The sequence below is a fragment of the Pygocentrus nattereri genome, chromosome 5 (genome assembly GCF_015220715.1).
Source record: "Pygocentrus nattereri isolate fPygNat1 chromosome 5, fPygNat1.pri, whole genome shotgun sequence".
Classification (NCBI taxonomy): Eukaryota; Metazoa; Chordata; class Actinopteri; order Characiformes; family Serrasalmidae; genus Pygocentrus; species Pygocentrus nattereri.
Window position 1 is genome coordinate 26,319,810 of NC_051215.1, and position 22,944 is coordinate 26,342,753.

Sequence of the window (22,944 nt, forward strand, 5' to 3'; positions counted from 1 at the left end):
TTAGAAACACATATACAAACACACACTAACAGCAGGCCATGTAGGAGGAGAACAGAGTGAAGGAAACAGCACCTCCACATTTTCACTCCTTGCAAGTTCAGCCCAACAATGTGTAATATAAATGTGTGGGGGGGTGAACAGAGTGAAGACACTGAAAATGGGTTATTGTATATGTTCTGAACAGAAAATGATCAAAGACCAAGAATCTGAGGTTGAAATAATAATAAATCACATAATGTTTTCTTTTGGTAAACTTTGACCCCAACACCACACAGCACATCAGTGTGTTTAACATTTCCAAACCTCCTCTTGTGGACGTTCAGTGTTGTTTGATGAAACCTTGTTTGTCTAATCACTCCTTCATTGTGTGAAATCATTGAGTTCCTAACAGAATTTCATAATTTCATCTGCTGACTTATAGCATTGAGGAAAAAACTGAAACTAAACTTTTTTTCAAACTAACTAACAAGATAATATAACTTATAATTCAGTAATTAAGTGATTATTGTTTCACTTCTGTTATACTTAACATACTCTATTATGTTCTACTGAAGCAATTTTAGTTGAGGGTTGAAAAGATGAGTCATTCAGTTAGGTTACAATCTGAGAGAGAGTCCTTCAGCTCTCACACCTGTAGAGAGCCTCATAGAGGGGGGGGGGGGTGAGAGGGGGAGTGGGGACAGGATGGAGGAGTACTGGAAGCCTCTGCAGACACATGCGTGGGGTTCATCTTTCTCACACCTCCTTGCCAGAGTGGATGTGGGCAAACAGAGCAGAGCCTGGCTGGAGGGGAGAGAGGAGAGAAGCAAACAGTGGGCAGACAGAGCTGGACAGGACCAGAGGGTTAAGGCCGACTCAGTATAACGCTGAAAACAAAAGTCATGTGTTTACTTCACTTTATTCAAATGGGAATCATTTCCATGGAAGTACAACATATTAAGTCAGAACAGTTGTTTCGAAAAGTAAGTAAACAGAGTATCACACATTCTCTCAGCATCATGGTGGGAGAATAAATGGTGTAATCGAAAATTACAAATGAACTTGCAGGAAAACAGAGATAACTTACAATATCAGGACCATCTAAATGATGCTGACTTTATAAAGTACTTTTTTCAAAGCTCCAGCTTCTTTTAAAACTGAGGGAGCATAAATATTCATTTTTCATTACTGAGTGTAATACTGGGGTTAGGTTTAGGATTAGGAGTAGAAAAAGATTCTGTATATGTATTCACATAGAAATAGCAAATATGGGGCGTACCAGTATGGTTACATAAAGTTACATACATATAATACAAGTCATTTTGGGTCAATGTAAAAGATGACAGGCATTTTCAGATTGTCAAAAACTGTATATGCATATATATGTTTTTGTGTGTGTGTGTGTATATATTTTATATATGTGTGTGTATATATGTACAGTATATATATATATATATATATATATATATATATATATATATATACTTTACATTTAATGGAAGTCAATGGAACCAGAATTATTGGTCAGATATTTAAACCCTGAGAATATTTCATCTCACATTAAATTTAAATAAGCTTTTTATACTTTTATATATTTGTGATACATTGTTATCATATATAGGTACATTTACAGTAATACATATGTGGCATTATTTTGTGTAGGAACTTAAATATCTTTAATATGTTTTGGACGTACTATTACTATATAGCATATATTGCTCCACCAAGTGTCGATATCATTTGTTGTTAATGGTGCCTCCTCACACAATGGGCACTAATACCCCACCATATCGTGGTAGAGGCTTTTGACCTTTACACTGGTAACAAGACGAGAGAACACAACGCCCATTATTTCCATTAACCATTCAGACCACAATTCACATTTAGTCCATTTCACATGGGCATAAACCCAGAAAAGTTTTGGGTGTGGTGGATATTGGCTTCTGCAGTGCATGTACGTCTCAGAAACATACCATTTTTAATGCAGTGCTGTTTGATGGGTTGAAAGTCACATGAATTCAGTCATGGTTTTCTGCCTTTTCCTTTAAGCACAGAGATTTCTCTGGAGTCCTTAAATCTTTTGATGATATTATGCACTGTGGCGTTTGAAATACTTACTCTTTGCAAATCGCTCATTGAGGAACTTTCCTAAAGTTTTGGATTATTCGCTGATTCGTTTTGGTAAAGTGACAAACCCCGACTCATCCTTGCTTCAATAGGCCTTTTTCTGAATGCATTACTTTATTGCCTCTTTGAGATGAGTTTTTTTAACATTTCACAACATCCCTAGCCTTAAATTACCTTGCCCCAACTTTTTGGAATGTGTTGCGAAATTAGCATTTTATGTACTGTCCCTTCTTTTTTGTAGAACAAACTCGATTGTACCTTGTATATTTGGAAACTTTCAGATTGACCTTTACACATAGATTATTTGAATTTGAAAAAAATTAAAGCTTTTAATCTTTCTACAGTCTTGAAAAAGTGAAAACAATACAGAATGTAAATTGTACATACATATAATTCATGTTGTAGCTATTTACTTGTGTAATAACACTGTTATGTTTGCGTTTTATACCAGACTTATAGTCAAAACTACTACTTTTTTAGTAACTCTGAATGTTAGTGCCATGTAACCCAGATGCAGTGTTGAATATGGAATGCTTTCTGCTCTGGTGGTGTGTATGGGCTATAGGTGTGTGAGTAGTCACTTACATCAACAGCTCTCTTCCTCCCACCTTCCCTCCCCCAAACCCTCCTCCTTCACACTCTGTATGCATGTGCCGTGAGTGGGGTGAGAGAATCAGGCGCTGAGGCTAACACCCAAACCTGTGAGAGATGACATGCTCCTCATCACCTCCGACCCCTGAACTAACACCCTGTTACCATGTCAACCCTTCTGCACAATAAAAAAGTTTAGCATGCAATGCGACAGAGACCAGACACAAAATCTGCATTTAAAGTGCACTTTAAACAACCTTTTATTTCAACAGGTCTTATTACAGGAGATCCAGGTGCCCAGGTTTTCCACTCTACAGCCCAGCTTTCTGGAGACTTTCAAAACCAACATTCGTCTTTTGGTACTGTTTCATACATAATCCTGAATCCTGATCTACATTATTTGCCGAATGCTAGTTCTTAATGTTTTTGGGATTGTCCACTTATATTAGTATGACCACTATTGAATAGTTAAGCGTAATCATTCGGTTGGTAACCTTGAGGCCTATTACCACAAATTTACATCCACCATGCTACTAATATTGTCGGTGTCACAACTTATACGCCCTTTCAAAATGTCAGCTGTCCTTTTACAGCCTTCCATTACAAATGGGCCAATAGAAATATTGAGAAATTACTTTGAAGAACTACTTTTTACATTAGACTGTAATAAACTGGTGAAAATCACAGGCTTATTACACCATAAGGCTTATTAGTTAATATCTATATGGACAACAATGCAAACTCTACATTATTCTTAAAGAGAAATAGATTTTTCTGCATAATTGGGATGTGAAAAGTTCAGAGTGGTTTGATGTGAAATGATTAATTATTGTGAAAATTAAAGACTCTGATTTCTTTAATATGGTCTTGATAGGAACCAAGGGTCACAATATCTTCAGCGCAGATATACACATCTTCCACATGTCTTCTCAGTGTTTATATGTAATGTCTATAAGGGTGATGGTAAAAAGTGGTAAATCTGAAATCTTTGGGAACTATTTTCACTACAACACCTTCCTTCTTCCTCTCCGCCTGGAATGCGTTTATGGATAAAAACGTATCTCAAATCTATACGAAAACAATATTTCAGGCATCAGACAAGGCATTCATAACCGTTCCGTGTAATAACTTTCCATGAGGGAGCTTTCAGAGGCGTTAAATGCTTTGGGCGCCTGGTTCCTATCACCACCACTGTGAACAATTCTGACTCAGTAAGTTTCTCTAGAGCAGAACATTTTACACCAAACCACTCTGAATGATTATGTTTCTGTTTTACCCACAGAATTGTGCAGACATTTTGAAAAAAGGGTTCCCTTTGAAGCGTACCTGATTACTGTACTTCAGTACTTTTTTCAGGTCTCTACATCTGAACAGAATTTTATTTTCGCTCCATTATATTTCAAAATTAATTATCCTATATTTTACTTTTTGTGTGTATATATTGTCACTTATTACTCTGAAGAGGATTAAGACTGGATTTTCTAAAGTGTCCAAAACAACATGACGCACTTGCAAACTGAAGCAAACAAATTATAGCACACTTTTCACAAAACCCGTCCCTGAACACCTGAATACTGATTGTCCACTCATGTTTTTCTAAAGTTATACTCATTCATATTAGAACTTTGGACACTTTGGCAGGTCTTGTCTTAAGCAACGTTGAAAAGAAGCTACTTTTTTGAAGATATGAGTTTTTACGACTGCGATAAAATGTAAGATTTGTAGCTTTGAGAGTGAGCAATGGAAGTTTAAGCCTTTAAGAGTTCAATGGGCCAGTTTCCCCGATATGAATTAATCCTAATCTTGGTCTAAAGTGCAGTGCGAATCATGACTCACCATTGGGATTTCTTTTTAGCCTAGTCTAAGGCTTAATCTGAATCTGAGACTGCCCTAATGTGTTAAACTGAGGTATCTGCCCATTACACTTATAAAACTGAGCCAATAAGGAAATCTAGTCTATAGTGAGGCTTCAGAGAGATGTGGTTCGTAATGATGAAGACTCTGTCATTTCTGCTGTTCCTCTTTGCACCGTACAGAAAGTGAAGGAGCCGCTTCACAAATCGACGGCCGCAGCCTCGACCCAGCACAAGCTTCGCCTGATGCACAGCCTCTCGCTCTCACACATGGCTCACACACACAGGTCAGTCAGGAACAGAGGACAGTGGGACACACAGTGAAGCCACAGCTTCAGAAAAATACATACAGTGAAGAGATATGAAAGCAGCTATAAAACTGTTTGTGAATTCATTTTCACGTTAATGGTTGATTTTTCTTTTTATTTCTCCATGAACAGACTGCTGGACAAAAAAGGACTTGCCCTGCAGCACGACGACGGATACAGCATCAACGACTTGGTTATTTTCACATAATACAAAAGACAGCACACATACAGTGGGCTCAGAAAGTCTGAGACCATTAGATATGCACCTATTTTGCATTCGTTTGTTGTAAATTATATTATGGTGGTTGGTTGGTGTGGTGGGTAACACCTATACCTTCTATTCTGTAGACTGGGGTTCAATCCCCTACCTAGATAAGCAACCTACACTATACCAATAAGAGACCTTGGGCAAGACTCCTAACACCACCTTCGCCTACCTGTGTAACAATGATCAAATTGTAAGTCGCTCAGGATAAGAGCGTCAGCTAAATGTCATAAATGTAAATATTATTATCAGCATTAACATTTTTAGTGAAAAGTCATTAGAATCTGAAATATTGCAGTCATTTCAGAATTTTCATTATGTATTTGGTGGCATGTCCTTTTCTTTTAATGACTGTGTTTACCCGAGCATGGACTGCACAAGAATTCCTCTGAAGAGTAGATCAGATCCACCTGAGAGCTTCAGTGGAAGGAATAAGACTCAAATCACATTTGACCTTTTTGTGCAAAAGTCTTAACATGGTCAGTCTCACAAATAGTAGTAAAGGAGTTTTAAGTAATATGTAAAAATGGCTAAAGTTTAATAATGTAGTATTTACCCCTCCACCCATACAGACCTTTATAAAAATTAAATGTCACAAAAATCAACTCATTTACATACATCCACCCATTCAGTCCATAGCAATGTAAATTCACAATAATCTAAGGATATTTCATCTCTAGGTGCTTTTTGAATGAAGCTTAATACAGCCAATCAGAGCAGAGCTAGCTATGTTCATTACATATTGCTGTATTTTTCAATTTTTGGCATAATTAGAAAATCCTGTTGCCCTTTACATTATACTGAATGTACATTTTGTGATGCATGGGCCAAAAGAAATGGCCTAAAATGCCTTGGAAAAAAGTCTGGTTCCATTGACTTACATTGAAAGTAAAGCATGTTTTTTCCTTCTCCTGTAAAGTTACCATTTTGGAAATAGGAGGTTTGTCTTGAAGGCACAGAAACAAAAACAGGATAAAGGTAAAGAGAGTTAGGAAAATAGTCATAGAAAAAATGAATTATGAATTATTTTGCTACATAAAACACAAATGTTATAAGTGGAACTCAAGAGGGAAAAATGTAAGATATGGGCCCTTTAATATTTAAATAGTAACCAGAATTTTGAACATTTCTCCTTTATTTTACTTGTCATGACTTTGTTTTTTCTGAATTCTAAATCTTTCTGTTGTTATTTCCAGGCTTAATTGATGTAAACCCAAATTTTCAGTGTGCACTCAGAATTTGGAGCCCACTGCACTTATAAACTATAAAGATACAAGAACCTTTGCCTCAAGCTTGAGTTTTTACATTGATTTCACTCTACTGACCAGCTGGAGCGCGTGTGTCTGAGCAAAATCTCAACTAAAGAACCAAGATTTTCTACAGAGCCTGCTCTCCCACCACTGTCTCTGAAAGATAGTCCGGAACGCTTTAAGGAGAAACTCAGCACCTCATCTGACCAGGTGACCAGGTGAGGACTGATCATCATTGAGTACACACAGTTCAGTCAGTGCTGATTACTAACAGTGCTGGTCTCTGCAGTTCCCCACAGTTTGAGGACTCTAAGCTTAGCTGCAGTGGAGCCTCTGACCCAGAGGTGCCCCTGTCCATGGAGGACATTTGCCCTCTGAGTATTTCACAGGTAAGACATCTAACACTGCTAATGTCCTGTTTATGTACTTTCACGTTTATTTATTTCTGAACTGATGACTTTTGATATGATCCATTTCAGGGTGAAGACTTTGATAAGAAGACATGGACCAATTATGTGTCATGAAGTATCATGTATGGGTGCTGCACGTCAATACTGAGCACTGTTGTAGTTGCTCCGAGTTCACTGAATGTTGGATTTTTAATTCAGTTTGCGTCCGTTTTCTTAGGGTCATATCATCTGTGTTCACTGGGGGAACAACAGCCTACAGCTATAGCCTTTGCTCTTATTTAGATATTTATTCATACTATAAATTTGACATTCAATATTGCTCTTTTCAGAGGCATCTAGTTTTAATGAGTTTAAAGAGTTCATCGCCAACTGTGCGTTTATTTATCATTTTTCTAATGAATTGTCTTATCTGAGTTTAATATACACCAACATTACGAAGTGTAGAATCAACATTTTCAACAAAAAAGAGAGGTCAGAAAATGGTCAGCTTGGCTGAAGACAAATGTACATTCTCAGAAAAAAATGTAGTAAACTGTCACTGGGGCAGTGCCCCCCCCCTCCCCTTGTCACTGAGGAGGTCCCCCCAAGGGTACATCTCAGTACCTTTAGTCAGGGAACATAACTGAACCATAATCCATTAAAATGATATTTTCTTGTACTGACTCCACACTCCTCCACTCTTTCAGTCTTTCTTGTATTTTGCTAAGCTCTAGAGTAATAATGCATTAATCTGTTAAACTGTTAAACTATATATATATATGCAGTACTGTGTGAAAGTCTTAGGCACCCAAGACACATTTTCAAAATCTATTTATTTGTGTAGTATGTGTTTATTTGCTGAGGAAAGTGTTAATATTTCAATAAACAAAATTTATAGAATATTAATTAATGACTTATGTATATATATATATATATATACACACCCACACACACACACACACACACACACACACACACACACACACACACACACATATATATATATATATATATATATATATATATATATATATATATATATATATATATATATATAGTGATTTTCTGGATGTTAGTGTGTTTGTTTAACCATTTTCAAACCTCTCCTTGAGGAGGCCCAGTATTATATGTAGTTTAAAAGCAGCTCCTGGTTTGATCAGTGCATCATTAAATTGTGCTCATGATGTAATTGATGATATTAACAAGTCTCTGTGGCGGCTGTGAAGGTGTCAAGGAAAAATATGGACCCAAGAAATTCTTGTTACTTTTTATTGTTTTTATGTTTATTTGAATTATGAATGTGACTTGATTCTAATGTATATTGTGATAAACTCACTGCTGAGGTAAACTGTTTAAAAATTTGCTAAAACTTTCGCACAGTACTGTATATATGTACATACATACATGTATAAAAATTTAAATCACTTTTTATGTGTTATAAATAACATAAATGTTTATGTCTACATTATACACATACACACGCTTATATTTATGTCTACATTACACTATAAGCGCAAACTTTGGAAACATTTTTGGGGCCTCACAAAGCCCTGCATGTGTGCCTCTCCCCCATGAATGAATTCAAAATTCTATTTTAAAGAAGTAAAATTACATTTCTGTTGTAAACATTGTGACCCCTGGTTCCCATCACCACCACTGTAAAGAGATCAGAGTCTGTAAGCTTCTCTACAGTGAACCATTTCACATCAGACCATCCTGAATCTCCTCAGCGACAGACTGTGCGGAAATCTTGAGAACTCGGTGGAGTTCCCCTTTAAAGCGGCAGCGGTAGGTTTGTTTTCGCGGTTACAGGTGTGGCGTTGGGCGCGCGTTCATTGGCTAAGCGGATCAGCTCTTAGCCAATGGTAAGTCAGGCGGCACAAATCAAAGCGCGGCCGAGCCAATCGGCGCCCTCTCAGCGGAGTGGCGTCACTGGGGGGCTTCTTATAGAGCAGCCGAGGGTCTGAGGCCCAACAGTGTAACCTCTGACTTTAGGGCACGGTGGACAGCACAGCACACACACTCAGAGGAGGCCTTTACTGAGAGCTCGACCCGAGTCCTGCACTAAACTATGGCTTCAGGTGTGACCGAGTGTCCGGGGAAAGCGCGGGTCGACCACCTGCTCAGCGCCGTGGAGAACGAGCTGCAGGCGGGCAGCGAGAAGGGGGACCCGACCGAGAGGGAGCTGAAAGTCAGCCTGGATGAAGCCGAGCTGTGGCAGAAGTTCAGAGAACTCACCAACGAGATGATCGTGACCAAGAACGGCAGGTACTGTGAACCCAACACTGTTCTACTCTCTTAAAAGAGAAGGTTCTTTAACGGTTCTTCAGTAAAGGGATTTTTTTTCAGAACCATGAGTTCTATGTGGAACCATTTCATGCTTAATTGGTTCTTTGTAAGGTGAAATGGTTCTTCAGATTGATAGACGAGTGTTAATGGTTCTGTATAGTTCTGCCATTGTGACACGCTTGACATCGTAACAATAGAAGAACCATTTTCCAAAAGGCGTTGTATAGAATCCCTTACAGCACCTTCTCCACCAATCTGAAGAACCATCTAACCATGCAAAGAACCATTTACGTCTGCAAATGGTTCAATTTACTTTTGAAGAACCGTCTTTTTAAGAGTGCACTTGAATTCGCTTTGTTCAAATAATGTAAGCATTTCCACCTAAATGAATCTGTACTGTTACCACGTTATAAGTAAACTAAGAACTAAATTGTGTTGATGTGATGTAGTTTATTTATGTGTGAATAATGTTCGTGTGAATCAAATGAATTCGGTTCATTCCCGTTTTTTCATGCTGTAAATGTGAACACAATATTGGCTCACTTGACAAATGCAGGCTCCTCTGTGAAATTCTACCACAAACATGCCCTTGAAGTCGTTTTAAGGTTGAATGTGATGTGAAGTGTAAACTTAATTACACATACAACTGTAAAAAAATGTAGACTTCTGTGTTCATCATAACTTTCCCTGTTTATCAAGTCACTTTAGGGTCATGTCGCTCAACGTTTCTGTTGTTGCTGATTTTGCTGCAGGAGTTTTGTGAAAAACTCATTTTGTTTAAGGCAGTCGAGTTGCTTTGTTTACTGAGGTCAAACAACATTTTTCTTTACAGTGCACTTCTTTTAAGAGATCTGTAGTATTTATTTATTTATTTATTTGCTTTTCCATAACCAGATTTTAATATTATAACAAGCATGATGAACATTCCTTTGTCAGTGTATATATTATACACACACACAATGAAAACCTCATATCTCCAGAATGGTAACTTTACAGGAGAGGGAAAAAACATACTTTACTTTCAATGTAAGTCAGTGGAACCAAACTTTTTTCCAAGTAATTTTGAGTAATTTCTTTTCGTTTGTTTCTCATGAAATGTAAACAAGATGTAAAGGACCTATAAAATCAGGATAGATTTTTGAAAAAGTATGAATACAAAAAAATTCGATTTTTACTGTAGATCACCGTCAGCTTTCCTCGATCAACTTACTCTTTTCCTTCACCATAAACACCAGCACTAAAGTTTGACAAAGTCCTGAGACGACTCTTTTTTGATGAGTATCGTGACTGTGATTCATTTTCAATTATTTTCTACAAGTTAAGTTTCAAGCCTGTATTTTTGATTTAAAAAGACCAGTGCATAACGCTGAGTGTGGTGTGCCAGAGCAGCAGGCAGTTGTGTTTGTGTTTGTCACGCACACAGATCTGATTGATCTCATCTACAGGCAGTTCACAGCTCTGTGTTATTAGGCTAAAGGATGAGGATGTAGACTTTAATAAAAAACAAGTCTTGGGGTTCAAAAAATGCTAAATAGATAAAAACGATTATTCTTTCAGCCACAGTCCTGAGATGATGTGTATGTATGTGCTGTATGTCCTCAGCACTAAACCTTACTGACCTGCTGAAATTGTCTGTTTCTTTCTTCTGGGCTGAAGGCGCATGTTCCCCGTGCTGAAGGTGAGCATGTCCGGCCTGGATCCCAGCGCTATGTACTCTGTCCTGCTGGACTTTGTAGCAGTGGACAGTCACAGATGGAAGTATGTGAATGGAGAGTGGGTGGCGGGAGGCAGGCCGGAACCGCAGGGGCCCAGCTGTGTGTACATGCACCCAGACTCACCCAACTTCGGAGCGCACTGGATGAAGGCCCCGGTCTCCTTCAGCAAAGTCAAACTGACCAACAAACTGAACGGAGGTGGACAGGTAGGCACTGATCAGTCATACAGACAGAGTTGGGCTAGTTAATTAGACGTGCATTATACACAATTACACATTCTATCGCCCAGTCATGCAGAGGTAAAAGGGAGTTCCTTTATTCCCTTTAATTATCTGCATAATTTAGCAATATTTAAATTTAAACTCATTCAAAATGGTTTGATATGAAATGATAAGAACCAGGGGCATTTTATCTACAACAAAAATATAGTCGTTTTATTGACCGTCCACCAATGAACGTACATCTGTATCTAATGTTGATGTAAAATGGTCATAAATCTGAAAAAATGGTTTTGTTTGGGGACTATTGTGCCTCACATCATCCTGCGTGTACCTCTCCACCACGAATAGATTTAATAAATTCACTTTAGGCCAAAACCTCCTCAAAACTATCATAAAATAATGACATAACTGCTTCATGTAATACCTTTCTGTGATGCCTGTCTGTGAAGGAGCTTTTAGAGGTGGACGTCTGGTTCCTAACACCACCACTCTGAACAATTCCGGCTCTGTAAAATTTCTCTAGAACTGAGCATTTCACACCAAATCACTCTGAACGACTCTGTTTACATCTTAACCATTTAATTATGCAAAACCTTTGAAAAATGTGAAATTTACGTAGTATATAAATTAACATTGTGCTTAATTCTAAATGTTTTTCCCCCTTTTGAACTATTTGGGCGATTTGCATGAAACAGAATAACATGCTTTAATGTGATGAGAGACGACAATACAGATCTACACATATAGCCGACATAACAGCCGCTTGTCTACATCCTGCCCACTGTTATCTTTCTCATGCTGGATGAATTTTATGCAAATTAGCGAAGCATCATCCAATCAGGCAGTTGATATGAGGAAAACAATGATGTTTTCAAGATTCAAAACAATCAAAACAATTATGCTTCAAGATTCAAAAGGATAAATTTTATTGACGTTTTAAAAACAATATTCTGAGTGGAGAACCAGCCTTCAACTAATTTGTGTAAGGCTATTGCGTAAAAATGCGCAGTGTGGGGCTAAGGCTGAATTTAAGAACAGATATAAATGAAATAAAAATGCAAACTCAAGCACGCAAAGGCCAAAACACTACCAATTGCATTATTATTTGTAGCAGTTGCAGTTAAACAGGCTTTGAAAATTGGGACTAATACAGAACCTCAGCACCCCTGCTGAACTGACCCACCATAAAGTAAGAGAGAATACATTCTATAAATCTAGAGAAAAGCTAAAAGAGGCCTGTGATAAATGTTCACCACATATTCTTCGCTGTTTTGCAGCAAACTACTGATTTGTATATATTGTATAATGCGTGCCTTAAGTCTACAAATAGTTTTAATTGATTTCTTATTGTTTTGCAGATCATGTTAAACTCGTTGCACAAGTACGAACCCCGTATCCATATAGTGCGAGTTGGAGGGCCACAGAGGATGGTCACCAGTCACTCCTTCCCCGAAACCCAATTCATTGCAGTTACTGCCTACCAGAATGAAGAAGTAAGTCTTTTTAAGTTCAGTTTAATAGTTCAGTTTAGCCTCTTACACCTCAGTTATTTATATTTAGGCTTACTGCCTAGTAAGTACATGGATGTAAAATTGATCATTACTGTTTAAAGGAGTTGAAATATTATCTTGCACATGTGACTAAAGCAACACTTTAGAGATGAATGTTAAAGAGCTTGTATCCTCTTTCAGATCACCGCCCTCAAAATAAAATACAACCCGTTCGCCAAAGCTTTCCTTGATGCTAAAGAAAGGTGCAGGTTTGACTTCAACACTTTTCAAAATGTTTTATTTGTGCTTTTATACAGTCGTATGCAAACGTTTTAACACCCAAACTCAACTGACAAGTTTTGTTCATTTTCTTCAACTTAAATATATATTTTTATGCAAATTTTGTTACACAATTTCCATTTATTTGCTTAGTATTAATGTTTAACATATTGGAAGAAAAGGAAACAAAATATAAAATGTGCCATTACTTTTGCACAGACCCCAGTTTTTTTCAATGTGTTAAATTCAGTAAATAATCAGTAACTTTACATTAAAATGTGCAGAAGTGTGTTCCCTATAGAGGATGTGTTTATTTTCACTTAGAAAAACAACAGAAGGGCAGCTGAACATTTGCATACAACTGCACATATGGTTGTTTGCTTGTTTGTTGAAAAGGACACATGACCTTTTTTTCAGTCTTTCTCATCTTTGTGTTGTAGAAGTGATCATAAGGAAATAATGGACGACACAAATGACAGCCAACAGTCTGGCTATACTCAATGTAAGTTTGATTTTACTTTTACATACTGTTTACTACGGAGCCCCATTGATGACATCCTGTATAAATGAAAACAACAACTTAGTAAGGCTTGGGAACGAGATAATTAAGTTGTGGCTATGACTTAGTAAGGCGTGGGAATGAGATGATTAAGTCATGGCCATGAGTTAGTAAGGCATGGGAATGAGACTGGAGCCATGCGTTATGATCTCATTCCCACACTTTACTAAGTCGTAGCCACGACTTAATTATCTTGTTCCCATGCTTTACTAAGTCATGTCCACGCATTATTTTTATTTATATGGGATGTGACCAGCGAGGCTCCGTAGTTTACAGAATTGTGACTATGCGTTTTAAAATACCCCTCAGCACTGTAATCACACAGCTTATAATAGAATTCAGCATCTTTGACAGCACGGTTCTCCAGGTTGTATGGCACCACATGTCCTAAACTCTCCCTCCTCTGGTTTGTGTTTATAGTGAGTAGCTGGTTTTTACCAGGATCAGGATCCATCTGTCCTCCAGCAAACTCTCACCCTCAGTTCAGCGGCCCTCTGTCCATGTCCTCCTCTCACGGCTGTGAGCGCTACTCCACTCTGAGGAGTCACCGGGCGTCACCCTACCCCAGCCCTTACCCTCACAGAACAGCCTCCCCCAGTAAGAACACGATGTTATACATACAGTCATATGTATAAACTTTTAACATGCTCAAGTCGGATTATATATTGTTGACTTTCTAAGTGAAAATAAGTTCAAGCATGCTCTGCAGAGAACAAACTTAAACTTAAACTCACATTTTAGTGCACAGTTTCTATTCATTTGCTGAGTTTAACTTTCTGGAAAAAATATATATAAATATATAAAATGTCCCATAACCTTTGCACAAACCACATTTTACATTTGATTTTTTCCACTGTGTTAAATTCAGCATGTGCATTAAAATATCCTCCGCAGAGAATGTTCACACCTCCTCTTAGAAAAACAATAAAACATTAATTTGACTTTTGCATGTAACTGTATGTCTCATATGTCCTTTATATATGTTGCTATATTTGTATACTCCTTGGTTTCAGAGCGCTTTACACAGAAATAGAAGTAAAACACTGGAAAAATTAAAATAATGCACTCTAAATTCAAACATAATTACAAGCCGGAGAAAATAAGCCACAATACTTCTAGGCATGTGTTAACCTAAACAGACCAAATTATGTTGGTAATCTGGATTTTAAAAAACTTATCCAGCTTGCCTTCCCAGTATTGTTCAGAATGTTATTCCAGAGTTTAGGAGCTATCTAAGAAACTGATCTTCCACCAACTGAGCTTTAAGAGATCCTATAGGAGTTTGCAGTAACCCTGCCATAGTTAGGAAAACTGTTATGAATGGGCTATAACACATCAACAGATCAGTAAGATATGCAGGAACTCAGCCAGGAAACTGGTTTAAACCTACTTTACTTGGTGAGCACACAGGCTGCTTCTTCCTGACCAAGCTGAATCTGATTTACAGAGACAGCTGTGTAACTGGTAACACATTACATTAATCTCATCTAATAATGCTGATTTCTCAGCATCTTCTAGGCTCGTTTCCAGTCTTACAGTCATAGAGATATTTCTGACATGGGACTCAAATAATAAACAAGCACCTGTTGCACCTGCACATCTTTAACTAATACGAATCTTCAAAGCCTGACTCTTACCTGTCCCCAAGCTTAATTTTAACCTCAGTAACCAAAATAAATGCGTTTATCCTTCAGTTTAGGAAAAAATTAAACATAGCTTTGGTAATAAGTCACTTCCACGTTGCTGATCCTGATATCCATGGTTAGCCATGTCTTTTCTGGTTTTCCTTCAAAAGCAGGACTGATTTCTGAAAATGGCTGGCTTTCCTGACTTCATGCCATTAATGAGAAACTCAAACAAGTGCCACTGAGCTGAGAATGTCCTGCATTCCTCCAGCCTTTGTGCATGTTAGAGCTCACGGTCGTAAACAAGCAACTCTGTCGGGGAATGCCTGGACACCCATGTTTGGTTTTGTGGGGTTTTTAGTAATCAGTCTGGAGAACGTGCAGCGTTTGGTGCCTTTATGGCTCCGTGTGTGACCAAGAGTGTCACAGAAACTGAACAGGTGTGTCTCCTGTTATTTTTCAGCTGGCTACTCGGAGAACCCCTCAGCATGTCTGTCCATGCTGCCGTCCCATGAGAACTGGTCCAGTCTGCAGATGTCCTCTCACTCCAGCATGGTCCCCATGGGCCAACACTCTCCTCCCAGCTCCAACTCCAGGTCTGCACTTATCTCACACACACAGAATGGCCAAGAGGTTTTTTTAATCTGGATAAATTTAATATGTTATTGTAGGTTGTTCTCACTCCAGCGTGCCTTAATTAAAAGCTTAAGAAACCCAAACATGAAATTTGAACTTGACTTGAGCCCGAGAATTTATCTCCTGACATAAATAGTTGGGTTCCATCAGATCCAAGTCTATTCATTCATATAAAGGTTGGCTGTACTTCTAGGTGGGATCTCATCCTGTTGGCATGGAAGCAGCTCTGTGTCTAGCACATTTCACTGTAAATACCAACGGCCGAAACTTTAGCAATACCAGTAAAATTATGTTGTGTTTGATGAGCTCAAATGTACTCGAGTATGTAAAGGATCTTACGTTTGTCCCATTTTCCTGCTTTTGAGAGCAGGTCGAGCTGCTATGAGCAGTATTAATCCCACTTGGGGGTCCTGTGTGTTTAGTAATGCTTGCAGCTAAAGCCAATGACATGATGCTGTTGTGTTCATTGCTATTTTTAGAATTGCTGTTACCGAGACATTTCAGCATAATGTGAATTAAGCTAGTTAAGAAGATTACACTGTTAGCATTAGTAGCATTTATGCTAGCCTCTATGGAAGCATTTTTGCTCATATTTTCACCCTAAACAGAGAAACGTATAAGCTTTATTTGATTCTGAACACAATTCTGTAAATGTAGACATTTGTGTGAGCATTTTGGTGCAAAGTCACTTCTTATCCGCCAGTAAGCTAAGCTTACTTGCGAGGAAGGTAGCGAATTAGCAAAGTAAATGCTTTAGGGTAACATAAAATGACTAGAAAGACCATTCCGATTTTAATAATGGTTATTATAACGGTTCCAGCTGTCGAGCAGGTGGTAAATGAACTAAACCCAGGAGCAGAAAAACTTTACGCTGGTTTTCATTTGGATCAGGCCATGTTTTCGAACGTGCAATGGAAAAATGACCTTATAAAGTGAATGCTTCTTCATTAAACCCTGCAGTGAAATGTTCAGCTGGTGCATGTTTATGATTATATGACAAAAATTAACCACAAAATGTTGTCGACCTGGGAAGATCTGTGTAAAAAGCTTCAAGCTTTTCCGATATCCTGGTAAAATAACCGTCAAACGAGTCTAAGGTTGTGCCAGTGCTTCACTATAAGCAAGTTTGGCGTTGTGAAGTAACACTGATTCCTATGTTGCCACAAATCACAGGACATCTCTGATACATGACTGTGTATTACTATAGAGCCTTTGCACTGTAGACATCTAACATCTCTTTCACATCCCTCTGTCTCTCCTGCAGTCAGTACACCAGTCTCTGGACTGTGGGAAATGCTCCCCTGACTCCAGTCTCTCAGTCAGGGGGGATGGTCAGCAGTCTGAGCTCTGGATTCCTCCGCGGCTCTGCCAGCCACTACACCAGCCTGTCTCACCCCGGCACAGTGCCCTCTGCTGGATCCCCTCTGTATGACAGCACTCCTACCCACGAGGTGCACGAAGTCTCTCCTTACGACAGCTCCGCTCACATGCGGCTGCCCACGGCCTGGACGCCCATCACACCTCCTTCAATATAGACCGCACAGCTCCGCTCACTGGTTCTCCAGTGCTGCTGGGAGCTTCTGAACTAGCACTCTATCTATGCAACGGCGCCAAAGAAACGACATCTGGATTCTACTGGTTAGTTGCGTCGAATTAGGCAAAGTCATAATGAAATGAAAGGAAGATCAAAGCAGATGTTCGCCTTCACCCAGATTGTAAATAGAATCGCATCTTCCTTTTAATGTCATGGGCCTTCAGATACCTTCAAACTTGCCTAAGCAATAATGTATGCAACATTTAAAAATATTATACGTGTGGGTTTATTTATAGTTTTGAAATGTGAGACGTGACTCATTTCGGTGTAATTTTCAGACAATCATTTGTACAAAGTGTAAATGTCAGTATTGTTAAAAATGATCTATTTTTGCCTCGGCATCTCGGCTTCACACAAGTTTTTATTTGTAATATCAGTCATGGCTGCAGCACTGCTGCAGAGCTGATGGATTCAGATGGTGTTTGAGGACGTTAACCAGGTTCTGTATGTAGTGATTGATGCACATAATGTTTCAGTATTAAAGTGATGATCAGGATGTTCAACTGAGTTGCACAAAACTGACTAGTATTACCATACTCAATTTATATATATATATATATATTATTTATATATATGATATTCATGATGTCGCCTTGAGTATTATATTTCTTTTATACAAGTGTTGCAAAATAACGAAAAATAAAGCAAAGAAGTGTCAAACATTGTATCAAAGTGCTTTAACTCCTTAAAATCCCAGGCTTATTAAGTACTAAGGCTTATAATTCAGTAACTGCAGAGACTTTAGTGTCAATTGGCTGAGCTATTTTTAGATTATAGAAATATTGAATAAAACTCTGGGCCTGCTGGTTGGTGCTGGCCATTTAATGGGGTTAATATTGAGAATTCCTTCCTCCAACGAAAGTAGTCCTTTCTTGCGTTACTGATGGAACCATAACCTGTTACAATATCAGGTTTAGCTCAGCCTTTTCTGTGTTTTCCAGTTGAAGCTGAATGTGGTTTTGCTCCAGTCAGCCTGCAAAGCATTTCACAGCCCATCCTGTTTGCTTCTGTTTCTGACTAATTCCAGTTTGTTTAGCTGTACTGCCATCATCAACGCTGAAAAGTTTGCTTAGGATCAGCCTGCTGTCTCTCCCTTCTTCAGAACCAGACCGGCCTGCAGGTCAAACTTTATCTTGCAGAAGTTTTCCAATGTATTTATTTATTTATTTAAAATTTTTTTTAACATATTAAAGTGGAAACTTAGAGTTTAGCAGCAGCTGCAGGTTCCTTGTTCAGAATAATGATACCATTATTGTGAAAAAAACATGCTGTTATCACAAACAGCAGTACAGCTAAAATACTCCTGAATCAGATTGTTGTTAGAATTAACTGTTGTATAATAAAAGCTTATTTACAAATAAGTTATTCTCAACATAAATTACAGCAATGTTTAATAATAGGAAGAGCCTTTTTTTATATATAATAAGATCACAAATATGCTTGTTCTCTGGTTGTAGAACATGAACATGCCATCCTACAGTCCAGGGCTGAACAAAGCACAATAATTCTAATTGACTAAAAATGCAGAAGTAATTGCTCATGATTGTAATGGAGTATGAAAAGTAGACTATGTAATAATGTTTTGATGAACAAGATCTAGTATGTGTAGCTATAGACACAAACAACTATTTTCATGTCTGCAGGTCTCTTTAATAGTGCTTGATGTTCATCAAATAGTATACCAGAGCTAATAACTCAAAGTGCTTTTACTTTCAATACTTAAGTATATTCACAAAGTAAGTACTTTTGAACTTTTATTCGTGTAGAAATGCAGAATTGGCTGTATATCCTTTTATAACAATGTTAGAGAGGGTTTTTGAAATAAAATAACAGCCGAGGTGTAATGAAAAACACCTTATTTCTCTAATTAAGCTGGTATTAATTATACCATGTCACTGATATTTCTTATGTATGTAAAGCCAAGTCCCAACAACGTCTGTCATGAAAATTATATAAAGTTCTTGAAAGTGATCTATAGTAGTAAGTTAAGTTATTATTACTCCCACAATGGGGAAATTTCACCTCCACATTTTGACCCATCCATGCACGGAAACACTGCATACACACTAGTTCACACACACACACACACACACACACACACACACACACACACGGGGGCAGTGAGCACACTTGCCCAGAGTAGTGGGCAGCCCTACCCATGGTGCCCAGGGAGCAGTTGTGTGTAAGGTGCCTTAGTCAAGGGCACCTCAGTCACATACTTATGGCTCATGGGATTGAACCAGTGACCTTCCAGTCACAGGGCTGGCTCCTTAACCTCCAGCCCACGACTGCCCCAGTAGGTTCTTAGTGGAGGATATACGCTTTCCTGCTTTTACTCAAGTACAGAAGTATTGGGCTTGTCAGTCCACCTTGTAGATATAAAGTCAGAGACGAGTTTGTGTTGGTCATCCTCTAGTCCTTCATCAGTGGTCACAGGACGCTGCTGGCTGGATATTTTTGGTTGGTGGACTATTCTCAGTCTAGCAGTGATGCTGAGGTGTTTAAAAACTCCAGCAGCACTGCTGTGTCTGATCCACTCAGACCAGTGCAACACACACTAACACACCACCACCTACACCTGGACTACAGTCTGTAATCGCAGACCTACAAAGTGCACCTATATAATAAATGGAGCTGATAAAATGGACAATGAGTGCAGAAACAAGGAGGTTGTTATGCCTGACTGGTGTTTATTGACTGTGCAAAGTGATGCATTTACATTTGAACTTTGGATTCTTCTTGAAATCCCTGAAGAACAGCCAAGGCTGTTGCACAGCAGGTTGAAATGGTAAGACCACCGGTCATTCATCAATCATAATAGAGTATGTACGTCACTAAAACTGTTATTTTCCTTGTCTATGGCTTGATTATTGAGGTTCAAACAATGTCTTGTGAGATGGGTGGGCTATAGAATATATTTTATTAAAAAAATATATAGTCCACATTTTCCTTGGCCCAATATGGTCATTTGTCTGGGTTTTTAAAAAAAAAAAAAAAGCACTGAAAATCAATTTTTACATGACCACAGAGACGTATATGTAATATATATGTGTATGTAATATATATGTAATATATGATATATGTAAATGATTTCTGTTCTGATTGGCTGGCATGTATTCTGCCTCATTCAAAAAGCAGCCTGAGCTACAACATCAGTGTGAATCGGAGCTTAAGTGCTATAGGCTGCATAGGTGGATGTATTTGAATGAAGGTGGATGTATTTGAATGAAACTTTAACAGTCTTTACACACTATATCACACTGTTTCATTTCCAAAAAGCTGTCAAAATCTGGCTTTCCGTGACATGGGCCCTTTCAAAATCACTTCTCAGCTAATCAGGGTGGGTCATCTGTTGTATAATAATACGTTTAATGCAAATAAATGATTCTCAACATAGGAACACAACAATATTCAACAATCGAAAGAACCTTGTCTATCACATCTGTTCATAAAAACACTTGTTCTCCTGTTGTAGAGCACAAACTGGCCATCCTACAATCCAGGGCTGCCCTTTAAAAATCATGGAGGTGGTCAAAACCTGATATTTGACAAATTATACATGCTTATAATGATATTGTGTTAATCTGCTTGAAGTCCCAGCACTGGTTTCTTCTCAGGACTGTCGTGGCTCACTCTGGCCAGCGTAGTTCAGCTCTGTTTGCTCTTCTCTTATGAGCGAATTCCACTCACTTAAGTGAGGAATTGCATCTATCTGCAGGAGCTCAGGACAGACAGAGTTTAGCAGCAGAGATATGAACAGACGTGAGGGAATGTCAGAACCACACCAGGAAAGGATTCTGAAACTGTCACTACTTTTAATTCACATCTCAATGAGAAGAACATGAATCTGTCAGTTTAATTATGGCTGTTCTTTCCCTTTTCTTGTCCTCATGAGGCCAGAAAGCTACAATAATAATAACAATAATACCACAACAGCAGACAAAAGTGGAGCACTTCTGGACTGTTCATTTTACAGTGGCTAAAGGTTGTCATGGTAAGCACTACTCAAACTGCCCACCATGTGGCACTGCAGACCAGTTTAGAGGCTTTAGGAAGATTAAATTGATATAAAAGCAAGCAGCTGGTGTGTGAGGGAGTTTAGGCAGCACAAAGCCAGACATAAGAGTTTTATACATGTCTGATCAGGAGCTGCTCCTATTCAGATAGTGGTTGATGCAGATCTCCAGCAGGGAGAGAACTGCAGCTCTTGGGTATCTTTCCAGAAAGAGTTCTCCTCTGTTACTACAATTAGGGATAAGCAGTAGCTTTACTGGCCTGTGAACGTAACATTTTATTGGACTGAATTGAATTGTTTTTTTCTATTGGAGTGGTTGTAACCAGGGGCCATCTCACTTGGAAGCCTTTGACACCACTGGATGTAACACTGATTTCTAGACGTTTTAGGACATGTGTGGATTGTGTAACTAGAAATTTATGCACGTCACACTCTTTATGGTCTTTTCCCAATTTTGGAAAGCCTTAATATTTGCCTTTCAGCATTTTCTTCACTATCTTTGTGTTGCTTTCCACCTCGAAAGCAGCTTTAGGCCTGCCACCTGTTTTACTGTGTTTTAAAGAACATTTGTGTGTTTATCTGCTTATTTACATCATTTTTACATAATCTTAATACCTTCAAATCCCAGGCTAAATAAGGCTTATTATTCAGTAACTACAGAGACTTCAGAGCAAACTAGCTGCGCTATTCTTAGATTATAGAACTGTGTAATAAAACTTTAGGCCGGCCGGTCGGCCCTGGCCATTTAAAGGGTTAATCCCATAGAATTAAACAGGCTGTTTTTGTTATTGTGACTTTAAGACTGGTACTCATCTGATTGGCTGCCGAACTGAACCACTCCTTATAACTTCAGCGTGAGTGGGTGGGGCCAAACTGTGGGCTGAACAGCTGGTTATATATAAGCATGTTGATTTTTGTGATATCACATAAACTGAATTCAATATGGGCTGTTTTTGCAGTTATGGAATGTATGGGCTGGACAGTGAACAGTACATTTTGAAACAATGTTTACAAACATATTTTTTTTAAACAGTTGAGTACAGTTTGGTTTGATATGAGTGACTTTGATCACACTGTCTGTTTCCTTGATTGCTTCAGTTTGTTCCATCCAGTTGCTGCTCTCTGAGCGCTCAGGATCTGATCATTTACGCAGTTGATGGTGGGGAGAGTTAGCAGCTGGCTCAGTGTTTATCTAATGTTCCCAGGGCTGGCTGGACTACATGGGCTAGTATGGCTAAGGCCTCCCTCTCATTCAAAGCTCCTTCAAAGGAAAACGGCATCAAAATGAGTTTCTATTTCTGCCAATCACATTGCTTTACTTGCTGGTTATTTTGGACCCAAGATGGTTGTAAGAAAAATATGAACTGGCTAAATTAGGGCTGACATACGACTCAGAGGTCTTATCTAAGTCTAGTTTCTGGTCTGTTTTTCGTAACTGCTGGTACTTAACTGAACCGTTGATGTAACTGACTGTCGTGTGGTTACAAAACCCAGGACTGGAAACTGAAGTAAAGGTCTGGATTTGAAGGCCTTTGATCTGGCTGTAGATTCACACAGCCTCTCTGAGATTCCAGCCAAGTGTTTAATACCAGACAAATGACCAGAGTCAGTTCAATCTTGGTCACTTCCTATTTCTCCCATTATAACAAAAACAAGACTGTAAACTACTACATGGTTTTCACTAGTGAGTGGGGGTGGCAGGAACTAAATGGCTAAAAAATGTGAACTAAATATTTTAGTCTTTTGTTACATGTAAGTA

General features: G+C 38.5%; 2 protein-coding genes across 8 annotated transcripts in view; both read left to right on the plus strand.

The window, feature by feature from the left end:
* The window catches only part of si:ch211-130h14.4, a 29,273-nt gene extending 21,832 nt beyond the window's left edge, over positions 1-7,441 (plus strand). For all 7 annotated transcript variants that reach the window (XM_037538917.1, XM_037538916.1, XM_037538918.1 and 4 more), the window contains 6 exons: positions 2,970-3,056; positions 4,734-4,837; positions 4,991-5,051; positions 6,452-6,591; positions 6,663-6,762; positions 6,853-7,441. In XM_037538917.1, coding sequence (XP_037394814.1) covers positions 2,970-3,056; positions 4,734-4,837; positions 4,991-5,051; positions 6,452-6,591; positions 6,663-6,762; positions 6,853-6,897 — 537 coding nt within the window. In that variant the 3' untranslated portion in view covers positions 6,898-7,441. The remainder of the gene's footprint in view (positions 1-2,969; positions 3,057-4,733; positions 4,838-4,990; positions 5,052-6,451; positions 6,592-6,662; positions 6,763-6,852) is intronic.
* An 807-nt stretch (positions 7,442-8,248) lies between these two features.
* Positions 8,249-17,749, plus strand: tbxtb (T-box transcription factor Tb). Its single transcript, XM_017686669.2, has 8 exons — positions 8,249-9,030; positions 10,708-10,972; positions 12,346-12,480; positions 12,679-12,740; positions 13,197-13,258; positions 13,736-13,912; positions 15,404-15,536; positions 16,841-17,749. The coding sequence occupies exons 1-8, from the start codon at positions 8,834-8,836 to the stop codon at positions 17,109-17,111; spliced, it is 1,302 nt and encodes a 433-aa protein (XP_017542158.1). The 5' UTR covers positions 8,249-8,833; the 3' UTR covers positions 17,112-17,749.
* The last annotated feature ends 5,195 nt before the right edge of the window (positions 17,750-22,944 follow it).